Genomic DNA, 23389 nt, shown 5'->3' with positions numbered 1-23389 from the left:
ATATATTGGGGTAGAGCAAGGGGAGTGTCTGAAGGTCCACTAGTCACATAGCAACAGTCCCAGGATTGTTGCACCTCCGGTGTAGGGCAGCCTGTCCTGAGTTGATTGGTCAGCTGCAACTGCACAAATGTTGCTATGCCTAAAGGCCCTCCCAGAGCAGTTGCTATGCTCTGCATTCCACTATTATCAGTAAAGCACATCCAGAGCCCGCCAGCTAACTTCTGATTGGTTCCTTGCCACATGGAGGGTATCTGGCTTTCTAGTGATTAGGATAAGGTCAGACAAGATTGGGGGCTCAGCACATGTTGCTGAGTCAGAGGCCTACATCTTGCTGGTTCTTTTCTGCAACCTATCATGGATGTCAAAGCAGGGGGCTGTGTGTGGTCTTGACCCTTCATTTCTAATGAAGAGTTTTGAGCCAACTATCATCCAGCCAGACACTGCGAGAGTCACCAAGCAAGATAAAGACTGAACTCCTTAGCAAAGGGTTCCAGGCTGTGGCATTCATTCCTAACCTGACTCCACTGCTGGAGAGGCTTCCTGTGCAGTGACAGAATGGATGTAGGGGATGTAGTCCCTGTACACATATTCCTGCTACTTTTCTTCCGCAGTTCCTCCATTCCCCCTTTTTGTGCATTCTTTGATTGCCAGACTAACTCCCTCTCATATTTTTGGGCATTATATAATATCATGTCCCTTACTTAGTCTTCTAAATCCTGTCTTCATCTCCCTAGGTAGGTGACCGTAATTTCTCTATACTGTCACAGTTCTCTGTAAACATTACAAATTAAGAATCTTTATAGTCATTGGCGATATCTGTCTTCCAGAGGAATTTGAGCTCTTGGGGACCAGAAATGACCCATTGTAACTTTTTGTGCCTTTGGATTCAGTACATTACTGGATATGTAGTAACTGCCCAAACCTTGTTCACCCTCAGTAGACTAGAAGAATCCCAGGGCTTGAAAAAGAAACATACCAAGAGGTGTGAGAATGGTGAGAGATGGAGAAATGCCAATGTGTTATGCTTTGCCGTATGTTATGCCTACAGGATCAACTGTCAATATAAAGGCTGAAGGACATAACAGAAAGCAATATTAATACCAACAGCTTTATTTTTCTTACTATAGGTGGTCAAGCAGAGTGAGTATTCAAGCAAATGATAACAGAAGCACACAGCAAAGACAAGAAACATCTCCTTGGGGAGCGTGATGTCCCTTAAGAACTCATTCATATACTTAAACTTCTTTTCTGATGCAAAGTTGTAGACCCATTCGCAGCATTTTCCCTAACCATGTGAGCCAACACCTGTGCCAGACGATGGTTGCTGCTGGGACAGGCTGCAGCCTGGTCATTATGGCTTGGGTTGGTTATTGCAGTGTCATGGTTAGTGGTGTCCAGGGAAACATGACTCAAGGCAAGGTTGCTGGCACTGTGAGATGAATAATTGTAAACTGTCTGAAGGAAGGCTGATTTGGTGTTAGTCTTTTGCTTGCAAAGAATAACGTAGCACTTGGGGAAGAATGTACAGCAGAGAATCCCATAATTGGATATTAGAATGACTATAATCTCCACAGCAGGCAGATACTTGCCAAATGTGGTAGCATAGACAGGGATGAATGTGATCCAAGCTATGAAGTAAATCAGCATGCCGAATGTCAGGAACTTAGCTTCATTGTAATTCTCAGGAAGTTTCCTGCCTTTGAATGCAAATATGAAACAAATGAAAGCCAGGACTGCGATGTAGCCCAGCATGGTGCCAAACGCAAGGACAGATCCCTCCTCGCATTCCAGGATAATGACTCTAGGCAAGGAGATGTTCTCCTCCACAGCAGGTGCTGCCAACACCAGCCAGAGAGTGCAAATGACCACTTGAATGCCCGTGCAGGTGAGGACAATGGGGACCGGTCTATAGAGGCACTTCAGGAAGGGCTTCAGCTTGGGATCGAAGCTAAAAGCCAGCAAAATTTTCAGGGACTTGATCAAAATGCAGGAGACGCAGAGAGTGAAGCTCACACCAAACAGCGTCTGCCTGGTCTTACACGCGAAGTCTTGCGGCTCTCCAATGAAAAAGCCTGTGCTGGCAAAGTTAAGGGCATGGCACATGAGCATCACGTAGCAGACCATTAATCCCCCTGATGATTTCACAACTGGTGTGTTCAGGTTTCTTGTAAATATTATGCCGATGGCCAGAACAAAGGCGATTCCTAGCAGGGAGAGGGCAATGAGGAGGAGAGCCAAGGAGTCATTCCAGTCCAGATACTCCACTTCCTTCTCGAAGCACATAGTGCTCCTTACCGGGGCCCAATGGGTTTCATTGTTGCATAAAAGGCAATGATCCATATCTAGCAGGGAAAGGTGAACGGTTACATCGCAAACATCTAAACCAGATGGTTGTCTGCCATACTGTATTAGAAAAAGCACAGGGGAGAAAGAATGAAGGAGAGGAAGGTAATGGAAGTGAAGGGGAAGATGGGAAAGTTTAATAAATAGACAAAGTCAAAAGGCCAGCTGGGCCGTGCTTCTTCAGGAAATCTATATACACCAAAGAGACACTAGTCTTTTAGGAACTTGCTATTAGTGGTGGCAGTTTCGGGACCTTGTTAAGAATGTGGTTTTGGAATTAGACACAGCTCAAGCCATTTCCTCCTTCTACACCTGTGATTCTTGAAACCCCGTTCAAGCTAACTGAATCTCTCTCGACTACAAGAACAAATAAAAATAGGAGCTGGGGGTGTAGCTCAGTGGTCGAACACGGCCTAGTAAACACAAAGTCCAAGGTTTAATACCTATAATGCTAAAGAAAGAAACATATGAAGCAAAGATAAAACTAGGATTGATATTCAGAAAAGTCAGCCTCAGAGAAATAATTCAGAGATTTGCTCACAGTCGGTGGGTGGTGACTGCGGTTACCTGTCTGGTTGCTATAGTGATTTTCTGGGCAGCTCACACATTCATAGCAGCACATGTGTTGACTTCCCGTGGCTTTCTTCATTTGACCAGGACTGCATTCCTTGGAGCATTTAGATAGAATTTGCTACAGTAAAAGAAAGAAAAATATCCAAATAATTAAAAGAGAGAACTGGCTATTCCATACTTAAATATTTGCTAAGTAGTATTTCTGATCTTTTTCATAGAATTCTCATCTTAAGGAACAGAAACAAGTTTAAGATATATATTTTGAAACCAGGTGGCAGTGGTGGGCACACGCCTTTAATCCCAGCCCTTGGGAGGCAGAGGCTGGAGGGTCTCTGTGAGTTTGAGACCAGCCTGGTCTATAAGAGCTAGATCCAGGACAGCCTCCAAAGCCATAGAGAAACATTGTCTCAAAACCCACCCCCTCTCCCCCAAAAGACATATATTTTGGATGAAACAACCACTTTATGGATCTTTTATAACTTTTTTTTGACAGTCCCTGGCTGGCACAGAACTCACTAAGTAGACCAGGCTGGCCTTGAACTCACAGAGATTCACCTGCCTCTGTCTCGAGAGTCCTGGGATTAAAGGCATTCACCACCATGCCTAGTGACATTTATGGCTTCTGTAAGAAAATCATGGGAAATATTCTTTCAGAGAACTCCCAACAGAGAAAAAATCACATATTTGTAAAGCATACAAATGAAATGATGATCTGGGAATTTCTGATTTTATCCTGAAGGAAGAATTCTGCAAGAGAAATAGGTTTTTTGTATTATTTAACAAGATTTTAAGAATTTATGTACATGAATATCTCTCTCCATGTGTGTATGCATGCACATGTGTGTGTGTATATATGTGTGTGCACACGTGAGTGTGCATGCGTGTTCATGTTGTGCATTTGTGTGTTCATGTGTGTGTGTGTTCGTGTGTGTGTGTGTGTGTGTGTGTGTGTGTGTGTGTGTGTGTGTTGTGTGTGTGTGTACCAGAAGAGAGTGTGGCATCCCTTGGAGCTGGAGTCACAGGCAGTTGTGAGTCACTGCTGTGGGTTCTGGGAACTAAAGCAGTCAAGTGCTTATAACCACTGAGCCATCTCCCCAGCCCCTGGACTTTTATTGTGGCATGCAAGGAGCACATGCCACACACTTTTGAAAAACAAAGCAAGGGAATATTCCAAATTTAAAACTTAAAAAATGTTAGTTTAAAAATATCCAAAATAGATAAGTAATATTTTATTTTTGTTAACATTCAGTGTGGTATTTCAATACATCATACTTGCAATGTGTACCAATCAAATCCATACCCCCTTTGCTCACCTGTTCCCTACCTTTGTGAACTTCCAGCAATTACTACTCTACATTTAGCATGGCCATTTAAGCTTTCAAATAAGAGACAGAATATGTGGTGCTTGTCTTTCTATGTATGACTTATTTCTCTTAATATAACGTTTAAAGTTCTCATTTTGTTACAAATGGCAAGATTTTATTCTTCTCTGTGGCTGAAATTTCATTGTGTATATACACCACATTTTCTTGTAGATAATATTTAAATCATCATAAAAATTTAGGATATAATTACACATCATTAAGGGGAAAAAGCACAGCCTTCCTTCTTAGGAACACAGTACTTTTTCTTACTCACATAAAGAGAGTAAATGCACTCTAGAGTCTGATATGGGTAACACTGAAATAAAAATAGATTTGATGTTTTGCACAGTGAGAAGGGATATTTCTTGAAATCTGATCAAATGACCTCAGATGTTGTTGATGTTTTTTTTTTTTCAATAATCTAGATGTGTATGAACGTCTCCACAGGGAAGGAAGGCTTGTCTGTTGGTGGTCAGCCCTTCCCCTAGTTACTAAACCCTCACTGTTGTACCTAAAGCTTCACTACTCCCCTCAGGACAGTCTGAGTCTGGACAATTCTTCCATATGGAAAATGGAGATACTTCTTGTAACAATTGAGAAATAGTGTTTCTAACAAAAGTAGTAGGGAATCTCCATATTTCTCAGTGAGAAAGTGAGACACCACGTGGTCTACAAAGCCCAGTGTGAGCTGCAGTGCTTAGCATAACGTAGGGCTCATCAGAGGGTGGGGATGATGAAAGAAGATAAGGGAAACTGGAGGGCACAAAGGACAACTCTAGTGTCTTCCAAGGAAGAGAGACATTTTTATGAAGACATCTGTCAGGAGAAATGTGCTAGAAGAAAATGGTTTCTAACAGTATTGTGTTCATTTAGTTTATTGTGCACTAAATATTTGCTGAGTGACCATTAGTGTGCCAAGTATGATTCTAATTGGAGCCATAGCAAAGAATGAAACAGAATCCTTCCTCTCGAAGGTCTTTAGTTCAAATTGACAAAGATGACAACAAACAGGATAAGAATAAGCAAAGTGGACAAAATGAGAGATGGCAACAAGTGGAGAGAAAAAAGCAAAAAGAGAAGTGAATAGAAATAGAGAGTTTGACAATGTTGTTTCCTCTCTCCTGGCCACTCTCCCTCTGTTTTCATCTCTTCCCCTCTTTTTTCTTCTTCCTTCTTTTCTCTCTTCCTTCCTTCTGGAGATCCAGCACAGTGCTAAACACGTGCTGACTACATTGTAAGCTTAGATGTGATTTTTTAAAAGGCAGGATCTCACTGTTAACCCAGGCTCATGATTCCCCTGCCTCAGCTTCTCAAGTCCTGGGATTACAGGCATTCACCGTCATGCCTGATTCAGGTGTGACAATTTAAAATAGAATGCAGTGGGTGTCCTTGCATCAAGAGAAAGGAAGACATATATGAAAGAGTAGAATTGCAGGTGAATGGAAACTAAGGGGAAGAGAGAAGGAGAGGCGGTACTGGGGCTAGGAAAATGCTAGATAGAGGCAGGAGAGGGAGTTCTTAAAAAAGACCAGTAGCTTTTACCTGGAAAAAATATGATGTTGTGAAAGAGATCTGAGCAAACCCCTGGAATTTCCAAGACGATGTCTTAAGAACAGACTGAAGGGCTATGAGTGTAGGCAAGGCAATTACAAAGCTAGCACCCCAACTTGGGTGAGCAGTGGCTATACCTTGCAGTGGAGTGTCAGTGGAACAACCAGGGGGTAAAACTGTAGTCAGACTTCAGAATCATTTTGGAAATTAAACTTTCAGTGGGGGTGCAGTGTGACAAGTTTGTTGTGTGACAGACCAGGGACAAGCATCCCATCAGGATGTCTCATGAGCAACTGACAAAGGAGGGTTGCCATTCTCTGAGATGTAGGAAGAGTATGAAGAGCTTTGCTTTGCAAACAGTCAGTGAAGACAACCATCAGATAGATATCCACATAGAGATGCCAGTTAGGCAGTCAGCACTTATTTGCGTTAAAAGATAAAAATCAAGAAGTCACTAGCCTCCTACAAAATGACATTATTTAAAGACAGGAGCCTGATAAGGTCACTAAACAGACAACAAAGAGTAGGGCTGAGCCTGGGCACCCCAGTGCTTAGAGCTATTGTAAAGATAAGGACCCAACAAAGGAGACAGAAATGGTGGCTGGAGACACAGGGGGAATCAAGGGAGTGTGGAGTCTAGGAAACAAATAAGGCTCATGGTATGAAGGAAAGAATATATGGCTGTTAAATGAATTATGATGGTATTTGGATTTAATGGAAGTGAGCTAGACAAATAATTTTGATAGACGATAGGCAGCATAAAAGAGAATCGAAGGAGAGGAATTGGGGCCAGTGAGATATTTAATGTTACCAAGGAGTTTTGCTGTAAAGAGAAATAGAGGGTTGGGTAGCAAATGGAGCATATGGGAAATCTATACAGCTGCTGTCTTTTGAATATAGGAGAAATAAAGCATATTTATATCACTATGTACACAGTGCAGAAGAGAGAATCATCAAGGATTCAAGAGAATGTGAAATTGGCAGAGCAAGTCCTTAAGCAAATGGAGGAGTTGGGACCCACAGGTCAAGCAGAGGTGGTGCCTTAGGGTACAAGAACAGAAGTTCATCCATGGGGCCAGATGGAATTTAGGAACACAGGCACAGATACACTATGGGAGGCACTTTTTTGTATTGCCTCAGTGTTTGTAGAACAGAAAGCAGGATCAACTGAAGGTGATGGAATGAAGTCAGAGAAGAGTATGCAATGGCCATCTAGCAAGAAAAGAGACTTAATGCTTCCAGGAAATAGTCGGATTGACTGCCCAGCAACACAAGGTCCCCTGGACATTGTGGCTCATATATTTAATGTGAAACCAATGAACAAGGTTTGTATTCCCACCTCTCCTGACCCAAGTTCAACTATTTAGGGGCTGCACATAGAGTTGACCACATAGGGAGTTAAATTTTACCAATATTGAGAAATGAGGACCCTCAAGAGAGAGGAGTGAGGAACTGAGCGCATGTGTAAGGGTGCTATGCTAGTTGGCCATGGAATTTAGGGAGGAAATGGGGTCAGTGAACAGCAGGATGATCACTGGAGACCCTGCTGGAGATCAGCACTTTGCAGGTGAGACACTAATTTACTTGAATTCCGCAAAGCGCCCTACGATAAAATCACCTTAAGTTTCCTGAATTCGTGTTTTGTTTCTTGGTTTGTGATGATGAAGACGTCGTGCTGCAGGTCATATTCTGCCATCTTTGTGACAGTCATGAGGCCATTGATCTCCTTCCAGAGCACCACATCATAGCCAGTATTTAAATCCCCATGGGCATCAAAATGAAAGGAATTCCTTCCATCAGTGAATGTCACATTTTTCAGTACGTCAAGCAGCTGTGAAAAGCAAAACTAAGAGTGAACAGGAGAGAATTTTTGGCACATTCTTTATCCTCTTGATGACACTGTACCCTCAGAAATATTATTTAAAGTGTGAAGAAAAAAAAGAAGATTCTGAACCACTGTTTGGGGATACCTAACTATATAGAATACTTTAAGACCCACTGACACCTCGGGTTCTAGATTTGATCTCTGCAGAAGTTTTCCTATGTGAAATTGTAAGAACAGCCTAGGTGTTTTTTTTTTCTTCCAGCCTATGAAACTAAAATGTGAGCACCTGCATGTGTCCTTGTGACAGGCTTTCAGGATGGGCTCTGTAGAACAGGTGGAGGTTTTGGGCTCCTTCTAGCATTGCGAGTGCAATATTGATGGTAAAATACACCTGCCATCTTTCTTCTAATGGTTCATAAGCCTGTATCAGTGATGAGCACACATTCACTTGACCTCTAAGTTCTATGTCTAACTTAAGTTACAAAGAGATTTCTTTTAATTCCGCAAGAAGGGACTGTAACTAACACATTATCTGCCTTGCTATGCAGTTTGTGTGGTGAGAACTGGTCTGTCAGAGAGCTAGAACAAGAAGTGCTTCTGCTGACAGTGGCAGCCACACTGAGCTTGTGCTGTGCAGAAAGAACAGTGGAGTTGAAACTAGGAGAGTGTAGTCTGCTGTTTACTTGATGAGTAAGCACAGCGTGTACCCTCTCTCAATGCATTCATCATGGCTCACTGGTTGCCTAGTCCATAGTTCTGTGTGACTTTGATGGGTCAAAAATGTATGGGAGGAGGCAGAAATTATTCTATCTGAATAGAATTATTCTTCTCTATTTATTTTTGGTTAATTTTTGTATGTTTTATTTTTTGTCAATAGACTAAAAAAATCAACTTATGCTTTTTAATATTATCTATTAGAGACATGTAATGACCAAACGTATCGCCTTAGCAAAATCTCAAAGTGCGTGCTGATTTTATTACATCCCCTCCACAGGGTTATTACTTCTTTTAGGGAATGTAAATTAAATGCTTTAAAGAAGCAGACTACATCACAGCTATCATGATGGGCTTAACAACAAAAATGCCATCTTGTTTGGGGGGCTATGGGTGTAACTGAGAGGGTAGAGTGCTTTCATAGCATGTCTAATGTCCTGGATCAACCCTCAGTTCCACATATGCTGAGCATAGTGGCACACAGCTGTCATCCCAGCACTCAGGGTGTGTGTATGGGAGGGGGAGGAGAGTTCAAGACCAACAAAGACTACATGAGACCTGGCTTCAAAAAAGCCCCCCCCTTTAATTCTAACATTGACCAGAAATTTTAAAAAATGCAGGGAATGAAACTAAATGAATAACTAAGAGCTTCAATGATAAAGAACTTCGCTTCAATAAGCAACATAGCTTCAGTGTTCTCCCTTCTACCCGTATGCTGCTTTAAATGATGCCCCTTTCTTAAGGAATGCTTCTGTGCCAGCCTCAGTCACTGGTTTAGGAGGCAGATCCTTTTTCAGTCCTGTGTTTCTTGTTCCCTGACCTCTGTGACTTGGTTCCAAGAATACCTCCTCTTCCACTCCCTTAAGATAGAGCATACAACTCAAGTTCTGTGAACCTCCCCAGACACTGTAGAGATGAAAAGTGATCCATCTCCAGCTTCAAATGTCAGAAGCACAGACTTAAGATCAGTAGCTACTATTTCCCTTACAACTGAAGGTCACTCTCAAGTCTCTCCAGACTAATATGAAGCTACCATTGCATACTTCCATGTCTCTCCCAAGTTCTTGAAATCCAGCTTCTCCAAAATAGAAGGCTGATTTTAAAAAAAAAATCTTATCTCTAAATGTTCTTCAACAATTTTCTCTAATATTTGTATCAGTCAAAATGCTATTTCTAAAGCTGGGCAAGCACATGTCTTTAATCCCAGCACTTGGGAGGCAGAGGCAGAGGCAGGTGGATCTTTGCAAGTTTGAGTCCAGCCTGGTCTATAGAGTGAGTGCTGTGAGAGGCTCCAAAGCTACACAGAGAAACCCTGTCTTGAAAAACAAACAAAACAAAACAAAACAAAACAAAACAAAAAAAAAAGCTATTTCTACAGTGGAAAACAGATAATCACTCTGCCACCTAAAAGGTATTTAGTTGTCTTTCATTTTGCTCTCTACAGTCCAAATTCTAGGTATCCTTTGCAGATTCCCTATATCAGCAGCTGGCGTGCCTCCTGGTATGTTGTTAGAAAGACAGGATTTCAGGTTCCAAGGCTAATAATTCAATTACTCCTCAAATTCTGAGATGTCCTTTCTTGCAAAGCCTTTTGATAAGTACCCCACATGGTCTCATTAGTTGCCAGCTTCCTTTCAAGACTCCAGTCCTGTGACATTGTTTTCCTGCTCCCTGAAGATGCTAGGCTTCTAGGCAATGTTTGTTTAGTTGCTAATGCTGAAGTTGTGGCCTCAGTCATGTCCTGTGCTGCCATGCTGTTCTGTGCCCTCTTGTGTAGTATTCAGTTCAGTAATCATCTGAACATATACCACATCAGACTGCCCTAGGAGGGGATGCTGTTTTCCTCCCCAGGGCATCCTGAGTATGCACCCAACAAACACACTGAGGCCTCTGACAAATGCTTCCTAAGTAAACCTGTGAGGTGTGGCTGTTAGACATTTTCTCATCTCAGATGTGCCACTCATTGCTTTAAATCAGATCAAATGGAAGAAAAAGCCAAAGCAAACCATTAGTTACTACATCAGGAAGGTTCTCTCACATAGACCTGAAGAACATTAAAAATCTGCAGAAGTTAAATAAGGGTGACTGTGTGCTGTCCCTGAACACTGCTCTCAGCAAACACAGACAAAACAGTGTCCTAAGTCCATTGTAATCTAAATTCAGTTGGATCTAAAACCACTCATTAAGTATATTAATATTTGGGCATCTTGTTAGGGGGTGAAGCAATTAGGAATGCATGCTCGATTAAGGATCCTGTCTGTTAATGTTTTATTTTAAAATTTAATGTCTTATAAAGACTTTCTACATTGAAAGGCCATTGATTGGAGGACTTGTCATCCAAACCTGGCACTGGTTGTTATGTGACTCACTTTCATTGTATTCAAAGGGGCACCTCACCCTGTCTCCTTTTTAATCTGTTTCTAGATTAACAGTTTCTCAGGGGCATAAAAAGCAACCTCAAACTCCCAGTGTTTAAATAAAATGTTAAGATTCTATTTTCTCAAGTCTTCTCTTTAAAATGTTTGAGATATATTGCTGATTTGAAAAACTTTCCCAGATCTTTGGTAGATAAATAAGTAGCCCTGATTCTGTTTCTTTTCTCTTATGAGATTCTTCCTAGTTTTTCTCTTATATCCTGTACATTCAATGACTAGTCTCCACTTCTCTCTTGCAGTCTCTCATTCCTAAAATTCAGCTCAGTCATTTCAGTATAATATTCTACTTTTTAAAAACAAAAAGTGCTTGTCCGTAGTATACTAGATGAAAGTAGTGAAATGTATAGCAAATGACATATGGAATGAAGTATAGGGAGGGAGAGTGATCTAAACAAAGATAAAGGTTTTTTTTTTCTCAATGTCTCATTAGAGTTTTATAGTATTAAGTAGATGTCTAAAAATTATTAGAGATGTGTGTATCTAAGACACACATCTTATATTTAAGAGAATTCTAATTTTAATGAAGTCCCCAATCCCTAATCATTTACATCTTTACTAGAGTTTTGCCTTTCTATTTATGAAGCAAAAAGTCCCTGAAAATGAGCAATATGTGCCCCACAACATGTATAATGATTGTGCATCTATTAAAAATAAAAATAAGTACAATAATAAATGAGCAATTGCAAATGCATGGTTCAAGGGCTACAAGGTTGCAGCTCACAAGGAAGATGCTCCCTGAACCTCAGAGCAAAACAAAAAACAAAGATGATGACAATAACAACAAAGTAATAACAAACAAACAAACAAAATTACTCATCTAAACGAGTTATTTATAACATGCCTATAGTTGTCTATAATTTTCTCATATACATTACGAGCATACCTAATCCAAAATGCTACAAATTTGAGTCTTTGAGTACTAACTTGATGGTACAAGTGAAAAATTCTACACTTGACTTCACTGGCACAATGTAGTCACACTAAAAATATTATAAAAGACTACCTTCAAGTTATCTGAACAAGGCAAATGAAAGCAAAGATTAATTTTATGTACAGACTTTGTCCTACACCTTAGATATGGAATCTGAAACATTTATATTATTGAGCATCTCAGATGCGGGAACGACTATTGCATTTAAAAATAGCCAAAACAATCTTGCAACTTATGTAGTCTAATTCTTATGGGTAAAAATGATCTAACAACATAATACATATAAAGTATTGAAAATAATCCATATATCTGAGGAGGAAGAGAGCACTACTAACAGAATCCTCTTAGAAAATAGAACTTGGGGGCTTAGGAAAAGAAATGAGGATAAAATATAACTAAATAAAAAGTTACATTAGCAATACAAGTTATAAAATGAAAGTTTCCACTGGCAGAGGGAATAAAGTTAACTGTGGATCTTTGTAAAATAAAGCCAGAGGGGAATTGGGGGAGTGGAGAATGATAGTAGGCGAACAGGCTTGGATATGTGAATCCATACCTCCCATGGTTGAAAGGCGTTGGGTTTCTGGCAGTCTCGAGCTTGGCACAGATCCCGAACTGCATGGCCAAGGGCAAACACTGCAAGCTGAATGCTGTGAATGAGCCCTGGCTCAGTATAATGCCAGAGGAAGTCATTTCTCATGAAGAGGTGGTTTTCAATGGTCTTGGTAGTGTCAGATGTCAAAGTTGCTTGCGAATAGTTGGAGATGCATTGACTCAGATCACCATATTTGATGTGCTTACAGGCAGCAAAAAGCATGGCAAATTCATGTAGGGGTTTGTTATTGTCATTGGGATGCAGATGCAGAGTTTGAAGAAAAGAATGGAAAGAAGATGTATTGCCTCTTCTGAAGGTAAACCCCACCACTTTGCCAAGCTTCTTGACATTAGGAATGGTGATGATTTTGGTAGCGGTTGACCAATTATCACTAGCAATCCAGATCTTATTTATTTTCCTTTCAATGGCTTTAGTGAAGAGATCAAAAACATGGAATTTCCTTAGAAACACCACAAGAACATTAACCTGGGCTTCGGCAATGATTTTCTCCAGTGTCTGATTGATTCTGACTTCAATGGAATTATCTGAGAGGAAGGCTGGCAGAATCTCCTTGAAGGCAATGCACACATTGTTTGCGGCAGCCTGAACTGCAAAAGTGTTCAGGGCTAGTCTTCCGTAGTCATCATCTGTTGTTATGACACCAATCCAGTTCCATCCAGATTGTTGAATCAGGTGGGCCATTGCTTTAGTTTGGTAGAAGTCACTGGGCACAGTTCGTAAAAATGAAGGAAAGCGGATTTTGTCACTCAGGATTTCAGCAGTGGATTCGTAACTCACCTGGAAGCGGACAGAGTCTTTGAGTTATGGTGGTGGAGCACAGGAGTTGGTTGTAGTAAGCTTGATGCACTTTGATTTCTATTGCCACTTCCTAAATTCTCTTGTTATAAGAAGATTAACTCATGTTAGCACCCAAGAATGCTTAGCTACATTGCCTCCTTTGAACCTGGCTGAGGTTACTAGGGAAATAGAGCAGGGGAGGTCCTCAGAGATATGTGTCTTTTTAAAATCAAGTTAAAAACTGCCAGAAATTAGCTAGTGACTCCCTAGCTAATTCCTAGGTTCCCTGGTCTTTTCATAAGAACAGATGTAATCGAAATCAATGTATGGAAGGAAGCAGATAAAAAAAATGTACCTGTGGCATGAGCTGTAAGTTCAGCATCCTTGAGACAGCCATGGATATTTCAGAGTAGCCAGCACCTATGACCGCTTTTACCCTTGGCATGTAGCTGGAATAGTCACACTGAAAGGTCACAGTGTCTCGAGAGCAGTTGGATTTAGAGAGGAACCTAAGAGTTGCTGCCACAGCTGCTGTGACTTCAGTACAAGTGTCATAGATTTCATACCCCAGTTTGACTCCAGATAACAGTGTCGAGTTATTGATCACCTCAATGCTGTGTATCATAGCCAGAGCTTGAAGAAATGCTGATACTTCAAAACTGTGGAGAAATAAGCATTTTCTGAAACAAATTATGACTATTCTATTGATATGGGGATATCTCACCTCATCTACACCTCTGCCCTTTGATGGATAATTTTTGAATAAGTCCAGATGATTTCATGAAAAATGTAAACCTTATTTGAAAACAACTTTTCCCTTCCTCTCCCCTCTGATAATAATTTTAATAGAATAGCTTCTATTTATTTGTTGATGATTTTATAAATGTAAACAATGTATCTTTCATAGATATGCTTTAAATTAAATTTAACTATCATTTCCCCCCTCCAGTGCCTCCTAGCTACCTTCTCTTAAACCATGTCCTCCCAACTGTAGCCGATAGCCTCTTTTTCTTTGATTATTATTGTTACATACATATATATTTTGCTGTCAATGCATATGCTTGGTAGACTTAAATTTTATCTTAATTTTCTGGCTTTAATCTCTAGTGGCTAGAAATCAGATAAATGAGACTTTTATAAATTTAAGTTTTCATTTTTAAAATTATCTATCTTGCTGAGATAATATAACTACATCATTTTCTCCTTCTCTTTCCTTTATCCAAAGCCTCCCATATATGGGAGCTCCTTGCTCTCTTTCAAACACATGGCCTCTTTTTCATTAGTTGTTGCTACATACATATATATTTACATGAGTCAGACTTTTAGGAATTGCTGGGTAAAGCCCTGAGGTTGTCTAGAGAGCGTTGACTGTGTAGATCAGAGACACAGCTGCTTCAGAGAACATTTCTTGCATGCAACTTGCTTTGGGAATATTTCAGAGGCCTTAATAATTTAATTCTGATTCACTGTTACTGCATTCAATACAGTACACAAACATTACAAGTATAACCTCATATAAAATAAAGGATCAAGGATACTTTTTAAGTGGACAAAGCAAAACTTTAGGGTTTTGATTCTTCGAGTTCATTAAGTTATGATTACTTGAAAGTTACTATTGTCACTGTGGGATGTCTGAAGATAAAATGTGGAGAATCAGTGTTATAACCTGTATTTAAAAATGAGAGGAAAGATAAGTAGATTACCACATAATTAAATCATATCATATTTTCACAGTTCCTTACATGTAAATTCAATGACCTTGGTGTCCTCAGTGCTCAGAACATGGGCCAGGCAATGCTCTCACTCAGTGTTGAGCAAAATACATTTCTCTTGAGGAATGGCAATGAAGTCAAACATTTAATTTATTTGTGATTTTTTTCTTCCCAGAAGTTTGTTAGATCAAATGTTACATTTATCTTTATCATGGGTTATTGTCTTAAAATTATGGGCTTCAATTTTTTGAGTTCCAATTTTGTGCACTGAAAATCTTCACTTATTATTTTGTGCCATTTCAGCGAATCACTGGTTATAATAAACACAGTTCAAATGGGGATGAAAGCTAGGAAGGGGTCTTGGTATGACTCAGGAATTGTGTGTGATCCAAGAACATCTGATGGGGCTTAGAAAGCGCTGTTTGATAAGGAAACAAATACGCAGGAGATTGGATGTGATGATACATTTTTCAAATCACAGCACTTTGGAGGTCAAGACAAAAGGGATTGAGAGTAGAGGCTAGCCTGAGATATATAAGGAGACCTTGTCTCAAAACAAAACACAAAGTAAAATAAAAGAGGAATTTGAGGTTGATTCTATCAAGCTGCAATCAGAATACTAAGGGTCACAGGGAAGCTTGAGGGACAAAATGTCATAGCAACTGAAGCTGTTGCTGCCTGTGTCCTTAAAGGTTACCTGGTCTCATTTTTTTTTTTTTTCAGACAGGAGCTTTAGGGCCCAGTTTTGAGAAACTGAAATTTAACTAAAATACCTTGTTTTCCCTTGGAAAAAAAATCCAGTTGTAACATCTTTCCCACAGTTTTAGTTTTTCCAATGACATTACATGCTGCAATTCATTCAGTGAAAAAGAAAAGGCACATTCTGATGCGAGGATAGTCATAACTTATTAGCAAAGGATTAGATTATTCTAGATTGAAATCAATACAGCATTGATGAGATGTGAGTATGAAAAACTCAAATGTGGACTTCTAAGTAAGGCACAAAACAGCAGACTTATGCTTATACTAATGAAGGTAGGTGACAGAATATATAAGCATGTATAAGAATATATAATAATAATGGTGTGGGTGACAAATAAAAGCATGGTATGTGTGCTTGCTGTAATGCAGGACAGTTTACAATGTCCTTAAAAGTGGCTTCAGAGATTTTTTTAAAGGCTTATTTAAAAAAAAGTACATTACTGTAAAGAATTCTCTACTCCTGTGTGTGGAAGTTGACTACACATCTAGGGCTGATGAATCCACTTTAAGGAGCATAAAGCTATCCATATAACAACTTAAAAATACTTTATTTTATTTTATTAAAATGTTATCACCAACAAACCATCTGCATGCCTTAGTCTTACAGCACAATCTTGAATTCTAAGTGTATTTTCTCTTTTCTTTTAGTTTTACTCACCCAACACATCTCTGGATTTGTGGTCGCCTGGGGTGGTCGTCTGAGGACAACATTTTTTCATGAATGGCAAACAAACCTCCAATCATGATATGTCCAGGAGAAGTGATAGCCACAAAGTCTTCTGGGGTGTGGCAAGACTGGGAGGTACCAAGAGTAATCAAGAAGCAGGTAATTACCATAATTAATAGTGCCATGTTTCTGTCTCATTTGCTCAGCTTATCAGACTCATTAGGAGCCATTCCGTTCCCAGATGCTAATAACAAGATTCTCATTTCCCCTGAGAGCCTTGAAAGCACAGGACAATGTCAAGCACCAGAAAGGCTCAGCATTCAGATTCTTGATGATAGTGAAAACAGTTTCCTCACCAACAAGAACATGTCAGATTCTAACAGTCTGTGGTGCTGAGCCATGTGACGGTGGACAGGTGAGAGCTAGGGATACTATGATAGAACTATAAACACAGGATTGTGCTGATAGAATTGCAGAAACAGAAAATCTTAGGGAAGTTGTATTTTTATACGCCAGAGGGTTGTCAGAGGCTTTGCATCCTATTGGCTTTTCTTTGAAACAGGTTGTAGAACCTTCTGGAAGAAGCAGGAAAGGAAAAAGGAAAAATCCTCATGTTTAAAAAATGGGCAGTTCTATATTTTCCAAACATGCAAAAATAAAAAAAAAATGTACTTGATCAGCTATTTAGAAAAAATCATCTTGCTTTTCTTTCTCCTAGAAATCTCGACTTAAAAAAGATATTCAGTTGATTAAGGCTTTTTTTTTTATTGCTACCTCATTACATGTAGTAGACATTAATGGCTTTTGCTCTGCTGAGCAAAACTAAAAATAAATCGGGATTTGTCAGAGAGGAAAGAAAGGTCCATAACAAATAACTATCATTTTTATCACTGTGCTGTTAACTTATTTATGATTTCTATGAACTTTGAACATGTCTTTAAATACTTATACAACAGGAATAACTTTATAGGTATCGTTTATTATTTGCTTGTTTGTTTTGAGCCAGGGTCTCTCTATGTAGCTCTGGATGGCCTGGAACTCACTAGGTAGACCAGGCTGGACTGAAACTCACAGAGGTCCACTTGCCTCTGTCTTCTGAGTGCTGGGATTAAAGGCATGCATGCACCACTCCTGGCAACATGTATCCTTTTAAAAAACAGAGAGAAATGTACTCCTAAGCAAGTGTTTTGCCTGTGTGTATGTATGTGCACTAGATGCATTCCTGGTGCCTGCAGAGGCCTTAAGAGAGAGGAGGCCAGAGAAGACTGTTGAGTTCCCTAGAACTGTAGCTACAAAAGATTGAAGCTGCCATTGTGGACACTGGGGACAGAACCTACTGATGGGGGAAGTGCTTCTGTGTTGTTGGCGGAAAGATTTATCTTAACAACTTACATCCTCTGCAAGAGCAGAAAAAACTGCTGAGCCATATTTCCACCCCTGATAGTTAACTCTTGGAAGTTAATGGGGTCCAGAAACTTTAATAACTTAGGCACTATTGAGGATTAGTTTAAAGTTGATTTTTCAAAACCTGTCTAGAAAATACTTGGCCATATTTGTTTTGTTTTTGTATTTTTTGTCTTTCTTTTGTATTGATTTTCATTGTTTTGTTTTTTTATTTGAAAGAAAGAGAATAAAAATGATGTTGGGTGAGCAGGGAGGTGGGGATGATCCGGGAGGAGTTAGAGGAGGGGAGAGAATACGATCCAATATATTGCATGAAGAAACATTTTTAATTAAAAAATGCTTGCAGTATGGCTGCCAAGATGGACCAGTAGATAAAAGCACTTTCTGCACAAAACCAATGACCTGAGTTTGTTTCCTGAAATCCATGGTGAAAGGAGAGAACCCCCACCCATGTGGTGGCATGCATGCACACACACTCATACACGTCACATACACCAACACGATGGAGAAAATAATGCTTGCTGTGAAAGGTGTGTCATGGGAAAGCTGTTCTCAGTCGAACATCTCTCTGGTGTTTGCAGGGTAGTAGATATTAGAGACTTTCTCATTTTAAATGATCCAGATTAGTCACAAATTCATAGAAGTATGAAGTTAGGCTGATTGAGCAGTGGAGTCACAACTCATTACATTGTGTCAAGTGTTTTCTTTTTAAGTTAGTGTATATAAATTATACAAATACCAATCTCATTATGACATTTTTTACACTTTGATGATAATCACTCCCATTATCTAAATGTTTTGGCAAATGTTTTCTAGACTTTTCTACTTTCTGATGATGACATTTTCCAATATAGCGTAAGAGAGTGATTTCAGTTGTCTGAAAACCTTAATAAATACACACAAGTTTGGGCTTTTCAACTATTTAATAATTATATTTACTCAACTATCTTGCTATTTTCGTGTTTTTGTGTGTGTGTGTGCGTGTGCACGTGCACGCATAATTGAATGGCTTTATGGCTTTATGAATGCAGCTATTTTGCTTAGGTAATCTCAAAGTTCTCATAAAATTGTCAGTTCAAAGATGATTTGGGATAAAGTTACACTAAAATAGAAAACTCATATTTTCACAGCAAAGCAATTTTTCTGGTTAGATTTGGTCAACTTGACATAAACTAGAGTCATCTGGACAGAAGGAATCTTAGTCTATGAGCATGCTCTGTGGGCATTTTCTTTTTTTTTTCTTTTCCTTTTTTTGGGGGCATTTTCTTAATTGCCAATTTATGTAGGAGGTCTCAGCCCACTGTGGGCAGTATAATCCCTAGGCATATAGGCCAGGGATGTATAACAAGTAACGGAGCAAGCCAGAGAAAGAGCCAGCGAAAAGCATCCCTCCAGGTTCTCAGCTTCTCAGCATCAAGATCCTCCTGCCTTGGGTCCCCTCTGTGATGGACTGTACAAGGAAACCTAATATATCCTTCCCTCCCCAGGATGCTTTTAGTCAGCATGCTTTATCACCACAGCAGAGAAGCAAAGGAAGCCAGCTACTAACAGGTATAAAGTACCCTGGACTGATTCTGAGAATGAGTTGTTCAGAGCACACATTAAAACCTTTCATGATGAAGTTTATAGTAATAACTTCTCTTGCCATGAAATTTCACCACCATTTAGCATTCTTAAAATCTAGCACAACATAAATGTTCTCATTTTGATTAATATTATATAGATTTGCCTCCAAAGCTAGGAAAATGAGTTAGAAAAAACTGTGCTCTGCTGTATGCAGGTGGTAGAAAGGGCCCGAACCTTGAAAATTTAGAGACAGAAGTAGGTTTTCCCACCACCCAGCTATGCAACAGGGAGTGAGTTATGTTAACTCTCTGAGCACAATTTTCTCATCTGTAATAATTAAGATGCTCATAAATCTAAGGGATATGCTATGAGATAAGCTAATAGAGTTGCAATGTTTCTTTATTAGTATAGTAGACAATTATTTTCTTACTTTCACTTGAAAGCTAAAGTGAAATGAATCCATAGCTAAGTAATTGTTCAGAAAAGTTTCTCAAATATGTTAAATTGATTGACAGCAGATTTTTTGGCAATAGGACACTATTCAGCTATTGTCTTTCCAGAATGAAAATACATTATTGGGGTAAGCTTGAAGGAAGATTGAGATTACATTAATTCCTTCAGAAATTCATTCAGCATATTATCCTTATTTTTCTTTTTTGGTGCTGGAAATTGAATCCAGTACTTTGTGCATGCAAAACATATACTCTGCCACTGAGCTACAGCCCAGCACTGTACACAGAATCTTCACTTCAACAGTTTCTATTATTATCATTGTTCATTTTTGGATTAAAGTCAAAGCTGCTAGCCATTATTTAGATTCTACTATTACTACATACAGGTTTTCTTCTACTCAAGAACACACATGATAAAAATAACTATTTCTTTCCCCAAATATTTTGAGTTTTACCATAATCAACTGTTTCTTCAGGACAAAAACTCTTGAAGGAAAGTATGAAATGGGAGTTAATGGTGACAGTAGTTTGATAATTCCTTTAATCTGAAGATTCTGTATTTTTTGTGACTATTTTTGTGTAAAGAGATACCTCATTAATATTACTTAAAGAGAACAGTCTAGAAGTGACATGATTACCCAAGTTACCCTCATAAAGGCACCATTGCCTGTTATATATAAGGCAATTATAAGGAACACAAATCAAGGATTAAAGATGCTTTATTCTAACTTGAATCTGTAGCACGGACAGGCGGGTGCTTTCCTGATGAAGAAGCACCAGCGAACACCGAATTAGACTCACAATGGGACTCTGGGTCCAGAGCCAACAGAATACAGCATCGACACTTGAGGCAACTTCTGAAAATGTGACCTTGGCCATCTGTGTTCCTTTAGCACTTGCTTTCCTTCCCACTGTGTCAACTTCCCTCTCATCCTTCTCAGCCAAATACTCCCCTTTGCTCCTTCTTTAGTTTAATACCAACAATGACATCACAATTGTTTTCAGAGCTACTTGTAATTTTAAAAATAATTTCAATAACTTTAACACATCTTTAAGCTATATATTTAAAGTTGAAGTATTTCAGTTATCTGCAAGAGTGCCTGGGAGAGGTAAAGGTGGCAAGGCTCAGGAAAAGCACTGAATTTGTTGACAGAGAACCATCTGGTCTACCACACACAGAGCCAGCCTGACAGGACAGGTTAGGGTGCCACCTTAGAATGAAAGCAGCCAGCATCAATGTTGCTAAGGTAGATGCCAGGATCTACAGCCTAAGGGAACAATGAGCAGAATTTAGGAATGAGTTCTGACTCATTATTTTGTGTTATCAATCTACTTCACTCTTTTTTAAAGGGCTGCCCACACACAAAATATTTAGACGAACCGAGCAGGTATTCAGAGCAAAATATTACAGCTATGTTTTTATTTGACCAACAATAAATGTGAATGCATTTTTTTCTGCCTAAGATAGGCTTTTCTCCCATTGTAATCCCCATCACTAAGTCACAACTGAAGCTGTTTCCCCTTAAGAATATAACCTTTAGTGGTAAGCAATGAATGCCATGATTAGGCTCTTTCAAAGTGGATTCCTTGGGCAAATGACTTAAAAATCTCATTTCATTATCATATTATTTCCTAATTTTTTCATGTGCTCATTGCCTCTTCAGCTATGTTGAAGCTTTTTGAAGGCAGAGGTTGTTTTTTATTCTGTATGTTTCATACTTTATTACTTCTAAAAATAAAATGGTAAGTTTGGTGGTGCATTTAAATATGCTAGAATTATGTGACTGAGTTTATCATCTTATCAAATTGTAAATAAACTTACACTGAAAAGAATAACCCCTGTTAGCTAATACAAACTAAGGATTTTTACTAGACATGGTCACAGGCTGTTACTATTGCTGCTGTGATCACTCACAAAAATAAAACTATCAATTCACATTGCATAGTATTAGGCCCTGGAATGAAATCTTTGCATCATAAATTTCAAAGTTCTGTGAGGTCTCCACTGTAAATAAAATAACAAGGCAAAGACTTCAATACCTAGTGAATCCAGTTATGGATGTAGTTAAATTTATTTCATCGTGTTAGATATCAAATATGCAAAAGATCAATAATAGTCCTCAACAAGTTTATAAAATAATCCAGTCAGATTTTGCTCTTCTTGAATTCCTTCTCGATCAGGTTCATGTTCCTCTGGCTTGGAGCTCACTTAGTTCAGTATCTCCTCATTGTTCTGCACTACACTGGATCAACAGTGTTCCTCTTACTTATGGCTCTGTAGTGGGTCTCTGAATGGAACTCATGAACATCAGTGAATTCCTTGAAATTGTAAAATAAAACCATTTTGAGAAAATTAGGATATGTGGAGAGCACTCAGTGGTTTTGTTGGATTATCCAAGATTCTGTTAATCCACATAAACAAACTGTTAGAAAAGGTTTGAGTTCTGATTCCCATGAAACCAGAAATTTTTTTTGAGATAACAATCCCACCCTTTGTTTGTAAAGCAAAACATCCTCATTCATTTTCTACCCACAGCTTCATCATGTGCTTGGTATTTGTAACCATTTAGGATTAGTCAAAAGATCATTAGTGAAATGTTATAACCCACAAATTATCTCTTATTCCACTTAGAGTAAATCACAGCTTAGGTCACTGCCTGAGGTCAAAACTACCTACTTGACCACCAAAAGAAGTACAAAATGGTATTTTTTGTTGCTAAAGTTAACCAGCCACAACAGTCTACATATGTTTGTTTTTCCAAGCAATTTCCATCCTCATTATTAATTTCTACCAGCAATACAAAATGTTAACTGTTATTGGCTATAACTTGCATGTATATTGTATAACACACATAAACCCACACGTGCATATTCATATACTACACACATATATACACATGCACACACATGCATGCATGCATAAAAACCATAAAGGGAGAGCTTTAATATTTTGGGTAGTCACTGGGTGTGGTAGTACACACTTTTAATCCCAGCACTCAGGAGGCAGAGGCAGGAAGGTCTCTAGGACTTCAAGGTCAGCTTGGTCTACAGCGTGAGTTTTAGGACAGCTAGGACTCCATGCAGAGGAACCTTGCCTTGGAAAAAAAGGAAGAAAGGAAGGAAGGAAGGAAGGAAGGAAGGAAGGAAGGAAGGAAGGAAGGAAGAGAAAAAGAAAAATATTTTGGGTAGTCATTTAGCTCTATTCTTGACCTCAGGGACAATGTAGCTGTTCATTATCTTTTCCCTCAACTTGGTTACAGCTCCAATCATAAAAATTATTTCACCAACTTAACACTACTATAAAACAGACGATGGAATAAAAGTCACAAGGCATAAAGCCGTTACCTATCTCAGCATTCAGTCATTGCCTCACACTCTCTTTGGTACTGAGCCTTCTTATATTGCAAACTGCATTTTCAGTGGACTCATTAGCAAAGTAAAGAGCTATGTATGCAAGCAATTGGATAAGTGTGAAAGCTTTTTTTTTTTTTTTTTTTTTTTAAAAAAAAGCTCCAAGCTTCACACATTCCTGGTCCTTGTGGAGTCCAGAGGAGAGCATTGGATCCCCTGGGACTGGAATTACAGACAGCTGTGAGCTGGCATGTGGGTACTGAACTTTCTGGGATAATTGCAAAGGTTCATAATTGCTGAACCATCTCTCCAGTCCCTGGAGGTTTCTTTTTTTTCTTTTCTTTTC

General features: G+C 39.1%; 1 protein-coding gene across 1 annotated transcript; it reads right to left on the bottom strand.

Annotated features, from left to right (window-relative positions):
- Window positions 1-1227: 1227 nt before the first annotated feature.
- On the bottom strand, window positions 1228-16455 carry Gprc6a (G protein-coupled receptor class C group 6 member A). Its single transcript, XM_027402076.2, has 6 exons — window positions 16262-16455; window positions 13485-13788; window positions 12293-13129; window positions 7450-7662; window positions 2911-3034; window positions 1228-2342 (listed from the first exon to the last, which is right to left on the bottom strand). Exons 1-6 carry the CDS (start codon window positions 16453-16455, stop codon window positions 1228-1230), a joined length of 2787 nt encoding a protein of 928 aa, XP_027257877.1.
- Between the last annotated feature and the right edge of the window lie 6934 nt (window positions 16456-23389).

The sequence above is a fragment of the Cricetulus griseus genome, chromosome 2 (assembly GCF_003668045.3).
Source record: "Cricetulus griseus strain 17A/GY chromosome 2, alternate assembly CriGri-PICRH-1.0, whole genome shotgun sequence".
In the NCBI taxonomy this organism is placed as follows: Eukaryota; Metazoa; Chordata; class Mammalia; order Rodentia; family Cricetidae; genus Cricetulus; species Cricetulus griseus.
This window is presented reverse-complemented; position numbering and strand designations above follow the sequence as displayed.

What these genes read in the sequence shown, in the direction of transcription:
- Gprc6a (XM_027402076.2), bottom strand. Translation starts at nt 16,455, where the DNA reads ATGGCACTATTAATTATGGTAATTACCTGCTTCTTGATTACTCTTGGT. An exon ending in CAAATCCAGAGATGTGTTGG is followed by an intron (nt 13,789 to 16,261) that starts GTGAGTAAAACT and finishes ATTTCTCCACAG; the next exon opens with TTTTGAAGTATCAGCATTTC. An exon ending in ACGAATTCAGGAAACTTAAG is followed by an intron (nt 3,035 to 7,449) that starts GTGATTTTATCG and finishes CTTTTACTGTAG; the next exon opens with CAAATTCTATCTAAATGCTC.